Source organism: Phascolarctos cinereus, unplaced genomic scaffold, assembly GCF_003287225.1.
Source record: "Phascolarctos cinereus isolate Bilbo 61053 unplaced genomic scaffold, phaCin_HiC Scaffold_726;HRSCAF=1367, whole genome shotgun sequence".
In the NCBI taxonomy this organism is placed as follows: Eukaryota; Metazoa; Chordata; class Mammalia; order Diprotodontia; family Phascolarctidae; genus Phascolarctos; species Phascolarctos cinereus.
The window spans coordinates 5,511,925-5,530,187 of record NW_027556098.1 but is presented as its reverse complement, the minus strand read 5'-3'; the positions used below and the strand labels follow the sequence as shown (position 1 = coordinate 5,530,187).

The window sequence follows — 18,263 nt, the reverse complement described above, 5'->3', positions numbered from 1 at the left end:
CCTGTTACATGTAAAGATAATTTTTAACATCCATTTGTAAAATTCCAAATTTCAACTTCCAAAATATTCCCTCTCTTCCCTCCCCAATCTGTCACTGAGAAGGCAAGCAACTGAATATAGGTTATAGGAGTCATGCAAAACATATCCATAATAATCATATAGTGAAAGAAAACATAGACAAAAAAAAAACCCTCAAGAAAAATAAAGTGTAAAAAAAATGTATGCTTCAATCTATTCAGATACCATCAATTCTTCCTATGGGGATAGATAGAATTTTTCATCATAAGTTCTTCAGAGTAGTCTTTGTACTGCTGAGAATAGCTAAGTCATTCACAGCTGATCATCTTACAATATTGCTGTAGCTTTGTACACAGCACATTTTACTTTGCATCAGCCCATGAAAGTCTCTCCAGGTTTTTCTGAGAGCATGCTGCTCATCATTTCTTATAGTACAATAGTATTCTATCATAATCACATACTACAACTTGTCTGGCTATTCCTCAATTGATGAGCATCCTCTCGATTTCTAATTCTTTGCCCCCAAAAAAGAGCCTCTATAAATATTTTTGTACTATGGGTCCTTTTCCTTTTCAGGATATAGACCTTGTAGTGGTATTGTGAGGTCAAAGACATGGTTTTACAGACATTTGGGCATAGTTCCAAATTGCTCTACAGAATGGTTGAATCAGTTCACAACTCCACCAACAGTGCATTAATGTCTCATTTTTCCCACATCCCCTCCAACATTTGTCATTTTCCTTTTCTGTCCTATTAGCCAATCTAATAAGTATGAGGTAGTTCCTCAGAATTGCTCTAATTTGCATCTCTCCAATCAATAGTGAGAGTATTTTTTCATATGGCTACAGATAGCTCTAATTACTTCATTTGAAAACTGTTCATATCTTTTGATCATTTATCAATTGGGGGAATGGGTTTTATTTTTATCAATTTGACTCAGTTCTCCATATATTTGAGAAATCAGGCCTTTATCAGAGAAACTTGCTTCAAAATTATTTTCAGTTACTATTGCTATTTCCTTCCATCCTATTTCACCCCTCTTTATTCTATTCTCTCTCTCCTTTTACCTTGTCCCTCCTCAAAAGTTTTGCTTCTGATTACTCCTCTCCCAACCTGCCCTCCCTTCTATTACTCCCCCATCCATTTCTCTTATCCCATTCCCCTCCTACTTTCCTGTAGGGTAAAGTAGATTTCTATATCCAATTGTGTGTGTGTGTTACTCCCTCTTTGAGCCAATTCTGATGAGTAAGGTTCACTCATTCCCCCTCCTATCTCTCCACTGTTAAAGCTTTTTATTGCCTCTGAGATAATTTATGCCAATTTAACACTCCCTTTCTTTCTCCCACTGCATTCCTCTCTCACCCCTTAATTTTATTTTTTAAATGTTACCCCTTCATATTCAACTCATATTTGTGCCCTCTGTCTATATATACCACTCCTAACTACCCTGATAATGAGAAAGGTCTTATGAGTTACAAATATCAGCTTTCCATGTAGGAGTGTAAACAGTTTGAACTTATTAAGTCCCTTATGATTTTCCTTCCTGTTTACCGTTTCTGCTTCTCTTGAGTCTTGTGTTTGAAAGTCAAATTTTCTATTTAGCTCTGGTATTTTCACCAATACTGCTTGATGTCTATCTCTTTGAATGTCCACCTTTTTCTCCTCATGTATTATACTCAGTTTTGCTAGGTAGGTGATTCGTGGTTGTAATCCCAGCTCCTCTGTCCTCTGGAATATCATATTCCAAGCCCTCTGGTCCTTTAATGCAGAGGCTGCTAAATCCTGTGTTATCCCAGCTCTGGATCCATGATACTTGAATTGCTTCTTTTTTGGCTGCTTGCAGTATTTTCTCCTTGACCTGGGAACACTCGAGCTATCATATCCCTGAGAGTTTTCATTTTGGGATCTCTTTCAGGAGGTGATCAGTGGATTCTTTCAATTTCTATTTAACCTTCTGGTTCTAGAATATCAGGGCAGTTTTCCTTGATAATTTCTTGAAAGACGATGTCTAACTCTTTTTTTTGATCATAGCTTTCAGGTATTCCAATAATTTTTAAATGATCTTTCCTGGATCTATTTTCTAGGTCAGTTGTTTTTCCAAGGAGATATTTCACAGTCTTCTATTTTTTCATTCTTTCGGTTTTGTTTTATTGTTTCTTAATTTCTCATATAGTCATTGGCTTCCATTTGCTTCATTCTAATTTTTAAGGAATTATTTTCTTCAATGAGCTTTTGTACTTCCTTTTCTATTTGTCCAATTCTGCTTTTTAAGGCATTCTTCTCCTCATTGGCTTTTTGGACCTCTTTTATCATTTGGCCTAGTCTGCTTCTTCAGTATTTTGGGGGGGTCTCCTTTACCAAGCTGCTGACTTATTTTGCATGATTTTCTTGCATCACTCTCATTTCTCTTAACAATTTTTCCTCTACCTCACTTACTTGATTTTCAAAATCCTTTTTGAGGTCTTCCATGGCCTGAGACCAATTCATATTTTTCTTGGAGGCTTTGGGTATAGGAGCTTTGAATTTGTTATCTTCTACTGAGTGCATATTTTGATCTTCCCTGTCACTATAGTAACCTTCTATGGTCAGAATTTTTTTCTGTTGACTGCTCATTTTCCCAGCCTCTTACTTCACTTTTAACTCTTTGGTAAAACAGGGCTCTGCTTCCAAGGTAGAGGGCAAACTGTCCCAAGCTTCAAGGGTTTTATCCAGCTGTTTTCAGAGACACCTTTAGGGACCTATAAGTTTTCAGTTCTTCCAAGGTGATATGATCTAAGGACAGGTGTTTACTACTCTCCCGGCCTGTGCTCTGGTTTGTGAGAGACCACAAGCACTCTTTTCTGCCCTGGAACTGTGAGGGGGATGTGGCCACAAACTCTACTATGCTAGTACTTTCTCACCCAGGGGCTGCCACCTAGGACTGTGTCTCAGATACATGTATGGGCAAAACAACAGAGTCTGCCTCAGAGCTAGCAGAAAAGAACCTTGTAATCTCCTTTTGATTGTCTGCTCAATCCCCTTACCATCTGTGGGCTGAGAACTCCAGAAGCAGTTGCTGCTGCTGCGATTCAGTCACTCTCAAGGCCTGCTCCTGGTTGGCTGGAGCTGGGACTGTTGCTGGAACAGCTTGCACTGGACTGTGCTCCACTCTCACCCAGGTGTGACAGACCTTTCCTGCTGACCTTCCAAGCTGTCTTGGGCCGGAAATTTATTTCACTTCATCTTTTTGTGGGTTCTGCTGCTTTGGAATTTGTTCAGAGTCATTTTTAAAGGTATTTGAAGGGAGGTTTGGGAGAGAGCTCAGGTGAGTCCCTGCCTTTATTCCACCATCTTGGCTCCACCTCCCCAACCATGAACCTTTATGACAATTACTTCAATTACCAATAAGGTATCAAAATGTTATCGATTATATCTAAGCCAAAGAAGGACAAATGCCTATATAATTACATCACTACAGTAGGATAACACTGTTAATGAATAAATTTTACTTTTATTTGGGTGCCCACAGTAGTTCTCTTATTTCACATAAGATTAATTTTTTATAATGTATCACAATGAGAGTCAACAGAGGGCATTAAATAATATCTGCTCCAAATATATATAAATATAATATAATATTTATATTACATTATATTTACTACACTTTTATTTATTACATTATATTATATAAATATATTTATAAATAATATAATTAATATAATATAGTAAATAAAAATAAACATTTTTAAGCTTTTTTCCCCTCTCACTATTAAACTATCAATATTTTAAAATGTGAGTAGAAAGAACATGAACACAAAAAATTTAAAAACTTCAATAAATAGAAAGAACTTACCGAATAGTTCACATTACCAAGATCTGTTATCTTGAATGAAGTCAGACAATTTGTACCGAATGTATCCTTAAAAACTAGCAACAATTGTTCAGTTCCACTGCCAATAAAGTCATCTACCAGGACTGATTTAATTTTTTGCCACTTGGATGCAACCTGTAAAGAGAATTCAGTGAACCAAGTAAAAGAAAACATATGGCTAGAGAACACTGATAGCACCCAAAACCGAGAGGGCCTTCGGGTGTGTTAATAGAGGCAAAGTGTCCAGAATGAGGGAGGTGACGATTCCATACTGACCAGATGCCATATGATCAGTATAGAATAGTTTTTATACTTCTGGAGCTCACTTTTTATGATAAACACTGACAAACTAAAGTTCACCCAAAGGTAACCAGAATGGTAAGGAGACTCAAAACCATGTCATATGAGAAGTAGTTGAAAGAATTAAGGATTTTTAGCTTGGAGAAGATAAGTCTTGGCAAGGGCAAGTGGGAATGGCACAATAACTGTCTTCAAATATTTGAAAGGCTGTCATAAAGAAGGATTATATATAAGCATTATATATGTTTTTCTTAGTCCTAGAAAACAGAATTAGGAATAACGTGTAGATATTGCACAGACAGATTTTGGCTCTATATGAAAACAAAATCCTTATTAGAGCTGTGCAAAAGGCTGCCTGAGGAGATAGTGAGGATGCCACTCCTAGAGCTCTTTAGAAAGAGGCCATCAGGATACTGGAGAGGACATAAGGAAAACAGACACTACAGTTCCTGCCGTTGCTGCTGCTGCTGTTGTCTTGGGCATTTTAGAAAATGTGTCTCAGTGTATTTGGATGGGTAGAGGCTGAATCTATGCCTCCACTTTGCTGCTGAAATTCCATTTATTAGACTTAATTTCATAATGTTTTTAACCCATTTTTCACACCTTTGGTTCAGAATGGCATGTCTCTCCAGCAATTTAAGTGCCTGATACAAAATCCAAAGTGTAAAATCCTCTTTTTTTTCCTCTTGCTGCTGCTACTCCTACTGGCTGTTCTTTTTTTTCTTTTTTTTTCTTTTTTTTTAAACAAAGCTGCATATTAGATGTGCTGAAATATGGGAAACTGATACATACTTAAATACAAAGGAGATACCCAAACACACAGTTCTATCTCTCTATATATCTATACAGCCATTTAACTTCTGAGGACAGACTATTTTTAACAAATATCCAAGTCTTATGTTAAAAAACAGGAAGATATGCAGATCACCATTAAGTAGGCATACAAATATTGACCATCATTTTCTAAACTAAATAGTGAAAATGCTCCTAGTAAAGTTTTTGAAAAATATTTAACACTAACCAACTGTCACCATAAATAACAGATTGCACAATAAATTTCTTTAGGTTTCCATAAAGTGCCTTACATTCAGAGAGCATAGCAAAATAAATAAATAATTCCACGTAAGCTGATCATTAATTTTGAGCTGGACATCTGATTTACTTTGGTTCTATAACATAGTTTCTATAATAGGTAAATCCATATGATATTTTCTTATAAATAAAAAAATCCATCATCTTATAAATAATAATAAAATATAATATGTTGTAAATAAATATATTATCATAGTATATTATAAAAATAAAATAATAATAAATCAGATAAAATAAAATCCATCTTACAAATAATTTAGAAATACTGCCTAAATTCAATGTCAACTAGCTATCCTTTTTTAAAAAGGGTTTTGACCTATAAAACAAATCTAAGCAGTAAAATAAATTATCAGGTAGCATTTAAATAAAATATGAAAGCCATATAACAAAGTAGATAAAACTGATGCCTGAGTTTTTCCTCCGAAGAGGCAAGCCCTTCATTGAAAATACACCAAGATATACTCTATAGACAGAAGGAACATTTTTTAAAAATCCAAAACTATGAACAAAACAATTGAAATTTTATGAGAACAGTTATTATACCTGAAAGCTTTTTTTCCAGATGGCACAAACATCACCAGACCTAAATGATACAATACAGAGTAAGTCTCCACCATCTGAAGCCATAACTTGTAATGCACAGGGATCCTGAAATGGAAGCTGGCATAGACTTTTAGGGACACCATCTTGAAACCAAATAAGTTGATTCTTTTCAGTCAGAGCGATTAGCGAAGTTCTTAACTCAGTATTTACTTCTTTAGTTGCACAAATATGTATACAAGTTACCACACTTCCATAAGCATGAGGCAAAAAATATGCACCACTTAATATTTTTTGATCTTCAATACAATATGCATAAAATTCAGTACCCCAAACGGCATAATCTGACTTTGAAGACCCTGGGCTACTTTCTGTCTTAGTGGAAAGAGGTTCTCCTACTCCAAATAAAATAGTACCTAGATTTTCAACCTCCCCTGCCCACTTGATGGAAGAAAATTTAACTGGAGCACTGATAATTGTGTCATTTTGGGAAGAAATATAAAAGGACATTCTGCTGTGTCTCCACAAGATTGACGGGCCATTAAGTATCATTATGTCATCCTTCATCTCATAGTGTAATGTAAAATTCATTCGCTGTTCAAATTCATTAGAACTGTGAAGTAACAATAAAAAATATTTGAAAACACTTTTCTTTTGGTTTCTTATCAAAACACAAGGGAGATTAATCCCTGTTCTGAAGTCTGCTGCACAGCTGCAACAAATCATTTCAAAACTTGAGGGTTTTCCATGCATGCTAAATATACCAGTGGACTTCTGAATAAATGCTCTTGTGCTTCTATTAAATGTCATTCTTCTCACATGCAATTTGGATGTTTTTGCTGTCCCTTCTTTTGCCAACTCTTCTTGTGACAGCTGAAAAATAAGGACTTCCCCATTGTAAGATAAAAGCTTCTCTTGCTCATTAGATGACATTGCTCTTCTACCGTTGTTTTTCAACAATACCAAATCTTTATGTGAATTTGATTTTGCAGTGCAAACTGTCCCAAAGAGGATGATTCCAATCTTTAAAAAGAAAAAGAAAGAAACGTTGACATTAATTAGGAAGATTGTTTAAAAAGAATGTTACGCACCACTTGTAGCATTGTTCACATTCACCAGAATAATAGGCACCATAATGTTGTTGATGTAGTTTCTTTCTTAATCATCTTTTTTAAAATTTTGATTTAGAATGCAAACTGACAATCAGAAAATGAACTATAATATATGTATATAAGTTTAAGGAAATAAAATTTAGGCAAACCCCTAGGAATTTCTACATACTGGTATTAATTGGGGCTATCACTATTTCTATTAAAAGAAGAAGGGGGAAAAAAATCAGTGAAGGTTAGTGATTTAACTAAATACCAAAACACCTTTTGTTCAAATCACTTATAAGAGACATGAAGGCAATCAGGTACTTTTTAAAAATTAAAATAGAGCTATTATAGGCACTTAAGTGAATGAAATGTGTTGCTTCAGTCAGAAAATGTCTTTAGATTTTGATGTTAATAATTAACCATTAGCAAATGGGAAAAAAAAATCCTCTTTGATTTGAATCTTTAGTCCACCCACTATATTCTAAGAATGGGAAACATATCAGTCAAAAAGAATGACCCTTAAGTGAAATATCCCTAAGGGAAAGAGGTTGCCTATGTAATAGAAGTATAATGAGTATCTGGAAAAAAAGTATATACTAAGTTATCTGTGAATTATCTACATTTTTCTCTCTCTTATCTGACCATTCTGTACAACCACTGCTATGCTTACTTGAATTTCAGAGTAACTTTGGAGATAATGGGGAAGGACATTCAACTGTTTCAAAAGGAATTGATGAGTAGGTAATAAAAAAAAATTGGATATGTTAATTTGGATTAGTGATCATTTTAAAATTTAAAACCAGATCAAAAAGTTGGGTGGATTCCAAAAAAATTTTCATCTTGTTAATTAAAAATGTCAGCATTCCAATGGGAAAACACACACACACACACACACACACACACACACACACACACACATATATACACACACTAAGGTTATCTGGAATTGTCCTTCATCTTGTAGAAATGTGTTATGTCTAGAAGCAACAGTCTTGTGTAAAGATGACTGATTTTTCACTCCCTTGTTTTCAGTTATGAACCCCTAGTCGGTGTTTGATTTCTTGATACGGAATCACATATACCCAAAGTGTTATAGAAAAAATAATTTTAAATGAAAAAAAAGTGGTTTGTTTTGTTTTGGAGAATTTTAATACTCTTTAAGATAGCTAAGGATATGCCACAGCAAAACAAGGTTCAATTATTTGTTATTGGCAACATATGCAAAGTGATTAGGCAATATTTATGGAATAGTTTTAGTTTCTTAAGATGTTATTTAAATCAAAGGTGTGGTTATTATCAACAAATACAATCAACTTACAATTTTTTTTCCTCACAGGATACCATAAAATATTCTGATCATACAAACACCTGCAAGGATGACCCATGTCTACATTTCAAATGTCCCACAGTCACTGTGGGATTTCTGGGAAGAGAAAAATAAAAAGCACTGAAAAGTACTCTGAAGAAGAGAACTAGGGGTGCATTTGGTGGAGAATTTTACCTTTTACTGCATATTCTTTAGTGCTCAGTATTCTAAAAAATAAAAAAATTTACCTATTTTTCCAGTGCTTTTGCTACAAGGGCTATTGTCAAAGTATCTCTGTTATTCTGTAGAGAACAAGTGACTTTGAAAGGGAATATTCTTAATTCTATATCTCTTGGATTAGGAGTATAATGCTGTGGAGATAAAGCCCTTGGTAAGTTTATATTTTGGGAAATTTTTATTTTCCCTATTCTCTGAAGCTACACACACACACACACACACACACACACACAAACATGAAAGACTGAAGGGGGGCAAGGGGAGAAAGAAAGAAGTACAAGGCCTGTACATAGAAGATGAGCTGAGCCTAGAATTTAACAATTAGGAGACAGCTGACTGAGTTACCTTTGGAAACTAAAGTTATTTTAACTACCTCAAGCATTTTCCTGAAGCAAAGGCCCATCTCTTTAATGCCAGGATTCTTCCCATGATGTTGTGTGGTTATGTGGCATAGAATACTATATGGTGGGCATGAGTCAGCTACAAACATTGTAAAAAAGGAATGACAAAGTGGAAAAGGTATAAACAATGTTATGGGAGAAAAGTATGACTAAAAAAACCGGTGGACTAGCTAGGTGGTAAGAAAGAGGTTATGATCAAGTTATTGGTATTCACAAAATACAGACAGATCGGGAGGAAGGCTCCTCGCAAAGAATTTATGGGAGGCCATAGACAAGAGTCACACAGTACAGGCAGGTGTGGATAGGCTCTGATCTGCATCACTAGAATGAATCTCTGGCCTCTATCCCCATCCTCCCCACTCCGTCCTGCCCCTCCTCCCCCTTTTCCCCACCCAATCTATGATCTATCAAAGCATTCTGGAGTAAAGATTCTGGAGTAAAAAATTTCTTTCCCTACATGACCTTGGAGGGTATGTTTTTAACCTTGCAAAAGATAAAACATGAAAACCAGGCTCAATGTTTCTTCTTCCTATTCTAGAAATGAATTCTAGGTGAATTTATTATTACTTATTACTATCAAATTAGAGGGGAGCCATTAGTTTTACAAAAGAACTTGAACACAACATTGCAGAGTGACAAACAACTAAAAAAAACCCTCTGAGGAAGGGAAGCCCACAACATCTAACCATTAGTTTTAAATAACACATCTGCCACAGGCTTGCTACACATATAACAACTACTTTATAGGCATTTTCTTTCTTTCTTTCTTTTTTTTTTTGGTTAGGCAACTGGGGCTAAGTGACTTGCCCAGAGTCACACAGCTAGTAAGTGTTATGTGTCTGAGGCCGGATTTTGAATGCAGGTGCTCCTGACTCCAGGGTTGGTGCTCTATCCACTGTGCCACCTAGCTGCCCCCTTTTACAGGCATTTTCAAAGGTTTCCTATAAGATCTAAATAAAGCAGTTCTCAAAGGCACAAACTACTGGTGAAATAAATTACCAAGTTTTAATTTTTCCCCATATTTAAAAAGCTTAACACAAAAAAAGATTCCAAATAATCATAGAATTCTCATTTTAAACGACAAATTCAGTCATCTGAATTTTGAATATTACAAAAGTTAGATGATTTAATTATAGCACATTAATTTGTTTATGAAAGTGAACATTTATCAAATTTTCTGTTCATAAAAGATTGACCATTTCAATGTTTTTGTAACGCATAAAATTGAGACTAAAAATGCTACCTCAAATTAGAACCCTTTAAATAGGTGACATTATTCTTTTTTTAAAAAAATAAAAATTTATTTATTTTTAGTTTTCAACATTCACTTCCACAAGTTTTTGAGTTCCAAATTTTCACCCCATCTCACCCCTCCCCCCACCCCAAGATGGCATGCATTCTGAATATCCCTTCCCCTAGTCTGTCCTCTCTTCTATCTCTCCCCCCTTCTCTTATCCCCTTCCCCTTCTATTTTCCTGTAGGCAGGATAGACTTCTATACCCCATCTCCTGTATTTCTTATTTCCCAGTAGCATGTGAAAACATTTTTTTTAACATATGTTTTTAAAACTTTAGGTTTCAAATTTTCTCTCTTCCTCCCTCCCCACCCACCCTCATTGAAAAGGCAAACAACTCAATATAGGTTATACATGTGCAGTTATGCAAAACACTTCCATAGTAGACATGTTGTGAAAAACTAACTCTATTTCCCTTAATCCTATCCTGCCCTCCCATTTATTCTATTCTTTCTTTTGACCCTGTCCCTCCTCAGAAGTATTTCCTTCTGATTACCCCTTTCCCAATCTGCCCTCCTCTCTATCATCCCCCTGCTCTCTTGTCCCCTTCTCCCCCTATTTTCCTGTAGGGTAAGACAGATTTCCATACCCAATTGAATGTGTATGTTATTCCCTCCTTAAGCCAAATCCTATGAGAATAAGATTCACTCATTCCCTCTCACCTTCCCCTGCTTCCCCTCCACTGTAAGAGACTTTTCTGTTTTTTTTTTGTGAGATAATTTACCCATTCTACCTCTCCCTTTCTTCTTCTCCGAGTATCATCCTCTCTCATCCCTTAATTTTATTCTCCAGATATGACCCCTTAATCTTCAACTCACCCTATGCCCTCTATCTATCTATATTATTTTCCTTCAACTATCCTAATACTAACAAAGGTCTCATGAGTTATAAATATCATCTTTCCATGCAGGAATGTAAACAGTTCAATCTTAATAAGTCTCTTATCATTTCTTTTTCTGTTTATCTCTTCCTGTATTTGAAAGTCAAATTTTCTATTCAGCTCTGGTCTTTTCAGCAGGAATGCTTGAAAGTCCTCTATTTCACTGAATGACCATTTTTTCCCCTGAAGGATTATACTCAGTTTTTCTGGGTAGGTGATTCTTGGTTGTAATCCTATCTCCTTTGCCCTCGGAATATTATATTCCATGCCCTGCGGTCCTTTAATGTAGAAGCTGCTAAATCTTGTGTTATCCTGATTGTGTTTCCACAATACTTAAATTGTTTCTTTCTGGCTGCTTATAATATTTTCTCCTTGACCTGGGAACTCTGGAATTTGGCTATAATATTCCTAGGAGTTTTCCTCTTTCAGGTGTGGATTCTTTCAATTTCTATTTTGCCCTCTGGTTCTAATATATCAGGGCAATTTTCCTTGATAATTTCTTGAAAGATGATATCTAGGCTCTTTTTTTGATCATGGCTTTCAGATAGTCCAATAATTTTAAATTCTCTCTCCTGGATCTATTTTCCAGGTCAGTTGTTTTTCCAATGAGATATTTCACATTGTTTTCTAATTTTTCATTCTTTTGGATTTGTTTTACAGTGTCTTGATTTCTCATAAAGTCACTAGCTTCCAATTGCTCTATCCTAATTTTTAAGGAAGCATTTTCTTCAGTAAGCTTTTGGACTTCCTTTTCCATTTGGCCAATTTTTGTTTTTAGGGCATTTTTCTCCTCATTGGCTTTTTGGACCTCTTTTGCCATTTGGGTTAGGCTATTTTTTAAGGTGTTATTTTCTTCAGCATTTTTTTGGGTCTCCTTTAGCAAGCTGTTGACTTGTTTTTCATGATTTTCTTGCATCACTCTCATTTCCCTTCCCAGTTTTCCTCTACTTCCTTTACTTGCTTCTCAAGATCCTTTTTGAGCTCTTCCAAGGCCTGAGACTGATTCATATTTTTCTTGGAAGCTTTGGATGTAGGAGCTTTGACTTTGTTGTCTTCTTCTGGTTGTATATTTTGATCTTCTTTGTCACCAAAGTAAGATATAGTCTGACTCTTTTTGCACTGCTTGCTCATGATCCCGGCCAATTTCTTGAGTTTTAAACTCTTTGTTAAGGTAAGAGTCTGCTTCCAATGTGGAGAGTGTATTGTCGTTTGTACAGCTGTTTTCAGAGATACTTGTAGGGACCTGTAAATTTTCAGTTCTTCCAAGGTGGTATGATAAGGGGCAAGGTATTTACTCCTTTCCTGGCCTGTGACCACAAGTACTCCTTTCTGTCCTGTAACTGTGAGAAGGGGCTCCTCCCCACAGCCACTACAAGCTCCACCACGCCAGCGCTCATCCTCACCCCAGCACCATTGCCCAGAACTGTGACCCAGATCCAAACACGGGCAAAGCAAGAGATTCCTGCCTCAGCACTGGCAAAGAGATCCCTGCAATCCCTCTTTGATCAGCCACTGGATTCCCCCTCAGTCTGTGGGCCGGAAGTTTGGGAAGCAGCTGCCCCCCCCAGGGCCACGCTCTTGGGGAATGGAGCTGAAACCCGACCTTCCTCTCTGAGCACCGCAGAAACAGACTTTTCCCACTGACCTTCTAAGTTGTCTTTGGCATTACTGGATTGAGGAGTCTGGAAACCTCCACAGCTGCCCGCGCTTCAGTCCTCTGAGGCCTGCTCCACGTCTGTTGTGGCCTGCATGCCCATGCCGCGCTGCGCTATGTTCCCAGACCGGCGCAATATACCTTTCTGATAAATCATCCAGGTTGTCTTGGGCTGGAAATTTGTTTCACTCTGTCTTTTTGTCGGTTCTGCTGCTTCAGAATTTGTTTAGAGCCATTTTTTATGAGTATTTGGAGGGGTTTGGGGGAGAGCTCAAGCAAGTCACTGCTTTCACTCTGCCATCTTGGCTCTGCCAACATTATTAATTCTATAGATCAAAACATGGACTCAGAAGTAGCATAGCTTACGCAAGAACATTAAGCAAATCTCAATTCAAAAGAATTCCTAAGTTATTTGGAGGTGGCTGGACTCAACATAATGGAGGCAATCCTTTATTATTTTGAAGTTGACTTTCTGGGCAATTGGCTCTTTGTTTTTCCCTATTCTATCAGTGACTGAGTACAGCAAGTATAAAACACAAATCTAAAATCTTTGCTTCACAACTAAAATTCTGTAGCAAAAACTTTTGAAGGGAAATTAAAATGGGTGTTGGGGAGCATTTGTGAAATCAGGACTCTTCCTGCTTTTCATGACCATAGATGCTAGCCTATAATGCTTTATATGGTAAAAATGAAACCAGGAATGGATGTATACTATAAAAAGTAACAGGCATTTCATTTTTCAGTTGATCAATGGTCAAAAGAATATGAACAGGCAGTTTTCAGAAGAAGAAATCAAAGCTATCTAGTGATATCAAAAAATGCTCTAAATCCACTCCTAACTCCCACTTTTTATAGATGAGGAAATGAACCTAATGAAATTATAGGACACTCCCAGTGTCTCAGCAGGTAGTAATTAAGCAGCAGAACCAAAATCTGAACTCTCATTCTCTGACCCCAAATCCATTGCTTTTCCTACTGCACATGCTACTTCCCACCTATGTACAATTGTTTTCCAAAGATTAGCTTTCATTAAATCATTTTAATGCAAATTAAATGATAAATGCAAATTAAAACTTTGAGGTACCACCTCATATCTGTCAGATTGGCTCATATGACAGAAAAAGAAAATGATAAGTGTTGGAGGGGGGATGTGGGAAAATTGGGACACTAAGGAGCTGCTGGTGGAGTTGTGAACTGATCCAACTATTCTGGAGAGCAATGTGGAACCATGCCTAAATGGCTAAAAAACTGTACATATCCTTTGATCCAGCAATACCACTAGTAGGTCTATATCCCAAAGAGATTTTTTTAAAAAGGGAAAAGAACCTATTTGTACAAAAATATTTAAAGCAGCTCTTTTTGTGGTGGTAAAGAATTGGAAGAGGGGATGCTCATCAATTAGGGAATGGCTGAACAAGTTGTGGTGTATGATTGTGATGGAATATGATTGTGCTATGAGAAATGATGACCAGGATGCTTTCAGAAAAACCTAGAGAGATTTACATGAACCAATGCAAAGTAAAGTGTGGAACCAGGAGAACATTGTATGTAGTAACAATACCGTATAATGATCAACTGTGAATGACTTTTTCTCAGCAATACAATGATCCCAGACAATTCCAGGGACTCATGATCAAAAATGTTATCCACCTCCAGAAAAAGAACTGATGGAGTCTGAATACAGATCGAAGCATACTATTTTTACTGTTGTTGTTGTTCTTTTTGGGGGAGTGTGCTTTCTTTCACAACATGGCTAACATGGAAGTTTTCATGATTGCACGTGTATAACCTATATCAAATTGTTTATTATCTCAAGGAGGGAGTAGGGAGAGAATTTGGAACTCAAATTTTTAAAAAATGAATGTTAAAAATTGTTTTTACATGTAATAGGGGAAAATATTCAAAATAAAAAAAGTAACAGGCACCAATCTAAACACAATAAATTGGAAGTTAATTATCTACCTCACCTACCCCACATCTCTCTCTTAATATCACCCTTCCAGAAGGATTTAATACTGCTTGGTACTACATCTGGACTTTTCTCTCACATGATACTGAATCCACTTTGGCACAGGAAATGAAGTTTGGAGTTAAAAGTATTGGACAGGAGTAAGATGACGGGTCTATGTCCTAGTTCTTTCACATACTAGGTATGTGATCTTGATCTACCTAACAATTAGGCCCTCAGTTTCCTCAAGTATCAAATGGAAATGATGCCTATTAAAAATTACTGAAAGGATCAGAAGACAAATGTATAAAGATGACAGAAGCCAGGTGAATGAACTATAGCTCCATAAACTTGAGATTCTGGAAGTGACCTAGCTGTAACTACTTAACTAAAAATGATTTCATAAAAGTGAATCTTTGGAAAACAAGTGTGCATAGGTGGGAAGTAGCATGTGTGGTAGGAAAAGCAATGAATTTGAGGTCAGAGAATGGGAGTCCAAATTTTGGTAGTGCTACTTAATTGCTACCTGCTGAGACACTGGGAGTGTCCTATAACTTCATTAGGTCTGTTTCCTCATCCGTAACATGTGGGAGCTAGGCGTGATGATCTCTGAATGCTTTCCAATTCAAAATTCTATGTTCTGCAACTAATGAGTTGCAAAGGGATGGGATGTCATTTTTTTTTTACATCACACTGTAAAATCTAAGTTAAAGAATTCAATTTAACAAACATTTATTAAGCACCAACAATGAAAGACAATGCCAGTAAACTGATGGGCTCGGGATTTAGAAGACTTGAGTCTTAATCCTGCCCCTGACATTTATTGTGATACTATGAACAAGTCACAGATTCTCAAGGGCTTTCTGTACAACCTACTCCACAAGCTTGTAAAGAAATCACTTTGTACTCATGATGGAAAATGCTATCCACATCCAGAGAAAGAACTATGGAGTCTGAATGCAGATCAAAGCACTATTTCCTCTCTTTTTTTTTCTTTCTCGTAGTTTTTCCCTTTTGTGCTGATTCTTTTTTCACAACATGACTAATATGGAAACACTTGTAATATGATTGTACATGTATAGCCTATATCAGACTGCTGGCCATTTTGGAACTTAAAATCTTATAAAAGTGACTGTTGAGGGGTAGCTAGGTGGTGCAGTGGATAGAGCTCTGGCCTTGGAATCAAGAAGACCTGAGTTCAAATCTGACCTCAGACACTTGACACTTACTAGCTGTGTGACCCTGGGTAAGTCACTTAACCCTGACTGCCTCACCAAAAAAAAGCAAAAGTGAATGCTGAAAATTATCTTTACACGTAGTTAGAAAAAATAAAATAGTAGTAAGTAAAAAAAAAAAGTAATCACTTTGTAAGTCTTGAAGTGACATGTTGTTATTTTCAGCACTTTGACAGGGTTCACATATACATGACTGAAACATGTCACTACTCTGCTATTATTCTTATATTTTAGTGTTATATGGAATACAGCATAGGTGACTAAAATAACTGAATTAAATAAAAGTATTGATGCAAGTACTTTCACTGGAGATTCAGTGAAAGCATTCTTAGCATAGTTTCAGTTGATGACAGAACAAGAAGGATGATGCATACCTTGGCCTGTTCCCATATGACTTTGATATCCCTCCTAGGTGTCTATATTTTGAAAGTTTTTCATTCCATCTATCTTGGAGATTATGAGTATTTGGAATGGCAACATTTGCTAAAAACATTGCTCTTAGGTTTTCATGGATCAACATTATGTCCAGGTTATTTTGGCTAATAGTTTGGGCAATAGTAATAGTCTAGTTCAAATAGTTTATAGGTTGAGATCTCCAGCCTGAATTTGTAGCATGAGAATTTGTCACGCAAGTTCATGGAAGACTCCTAATTTTAGCCAACAGTTAATGTCATGCTAGGTATTTACAAATTGCAGCAAAGTTTCTACCATTTTATTGTATTTTTGTTGTATTTATTGTATTTATTGTATAATCTACACTGATCAGAACGTTCAGCCTTCTTAAGAATAACCTTCTATAATTCATGGTGGCAATGACCTGGTCCTGCATTGTCATACTAAATCCTTCTATTTGCACAAACAAATCCACATGACTTAGGCAATCATTCAATACTTCTTTTGTCAACATATTGCCTGAGTTCATGTGGATATTGCCCATGAAAGATCTTTTCATTCCATCCTTAGACTTTGGCTATTTCATAAACTCCATTCTGAGATAAGCCATTCTTAGTCACATTCAACAAATTCAAGGTATACCTGTTACCAAACTGTATGCTATGGCTCAGTGAAATGATATACAAATGTTCCAAACATATGACCTATTTATCTCGTACACTAAAAATGTCTATCCTCTTCTTTTTGGCAAGGAAATATTCTTCTCTCTATATCTGCCTCAGGGTAATGTGTTTCATGTTTCATTAATACTATGTGGATTTTTGTTAAAATACCTTCCAAATCTGTTATGGTACATTTTGCAGTTAGAAAAAATACAATGACTGATGTTACATAAAGTGCTGATTGCTTCGTATGTGCTCTTCACATTCAACTTTGATTTCAAGATGCCTTTCTATCTCATAACAAATGTAACTTGCCTGGAGAAGACTGATGCATTATCGCTGTTGTTGTTTTTACTACAGTCCAGACTTTGGATTTCATTGGCCTACAGAAATCCCTATTCTGAAACTTCCTCTAGCGAAATAGACAAGAAATGACCATACGAATTTCAGACTAGAAAGTTTCCTGGGATACTAAAAGGGGGTAATGAAAGGTTAAATGATTTACCCAGGTCTCACAGCCAATATGTGTGGGAAGCTGGACTAGAATCCAAGTCTTCATTCAAGGCCAGCTCACTACCCACTATGCTTTTAAAAAAAAAAAGTAAACTGTTTCAAAAGGTGTTAATGCTTATGCACACAGTTCATTTTTCTTTAAAATAAAACACAGGATACTGAAAAGTACATTAACAAAAATATAATTTCACTGAGGAGAGAAAACTCTCTAGCCTAACACAGTGCTTTATACATATGTATATAGAATGTCCAAAAAGAGCTGGGAGGTGGAGGAGGGAGGCAGATGAAGATGAGAGAGGGATTCATGGCTCATATTTTATACAAACATGTACATGTACACATGTATACACATGCATTTATATATGTAAATGTATGCATATAGACATATAAATGATATATAACACATATATGTAAGCATACAGGATGTTCCAAAAGTATTACTGGTTATATTATGAAAACTATTAAGCTTTAATACTTTTAAACATTAACATTTTATTTGCATTTAACATATAAATATTTAAGTTTCAAGCAATTAATACTTATTTTGGGCCAGCCTACATGTTTATTTTCCCTTCTTTGCATTTGAAGGGTGCTGCCTGGCACACAGTAGGCACTTAACAAATGCTCATTTAGCGGTGAATTCTCATCCCCATTTGACAGGTAAGGAAGCTAAGCTGCGGGAGGCGAAGCTGCATGTCCAAACCTCCTGGGACGGTGAACAACAGATCCAGGATTTGAGCTCAGGTTTCCCATTTGCAAGGGAGTACGAGTTAAGTCTGCCCCTGAAAGCTGGCAGAGCTTCGACTTTCTGCCCAAGGAGATTGGTAACGGAGATAAGAATTG

At 36.3% G+C, this 18,263-nt stretch overlaps 1 protein-coding gene across 2 annotated transcripts in view; it reads right to left on the bottom strand.

Annotated features, from left to right (window-relative positions):
- Positions 1-18,263, bottom strand: part of FANCB (FA complementation group B) — a 65,838-nt gene that overhangs the window by 16,193 nt on the left and 31,382 nt on the right. For both annotated transcript variants that reach the window (XM_021007399.2, XM_021007401.2), the window contains 2 exons: positions 5,804-6,823; positions 3,851-4,003 (listed from right to left, as the gene is read on the bottom strand). In XM_021007399.2, coding sequence (XP_020863058.1) covers positions 3,851-4,003; positions 5,804-6,733 — 1,083 coding nt within the window. In that variant the 5' untranslated portion in view covers positions 6,734-6,823. The remainder of the gene's footprint in view (positions 1-3,850; positions 4,004-5,803; positions 6,824-18,263) is intronic.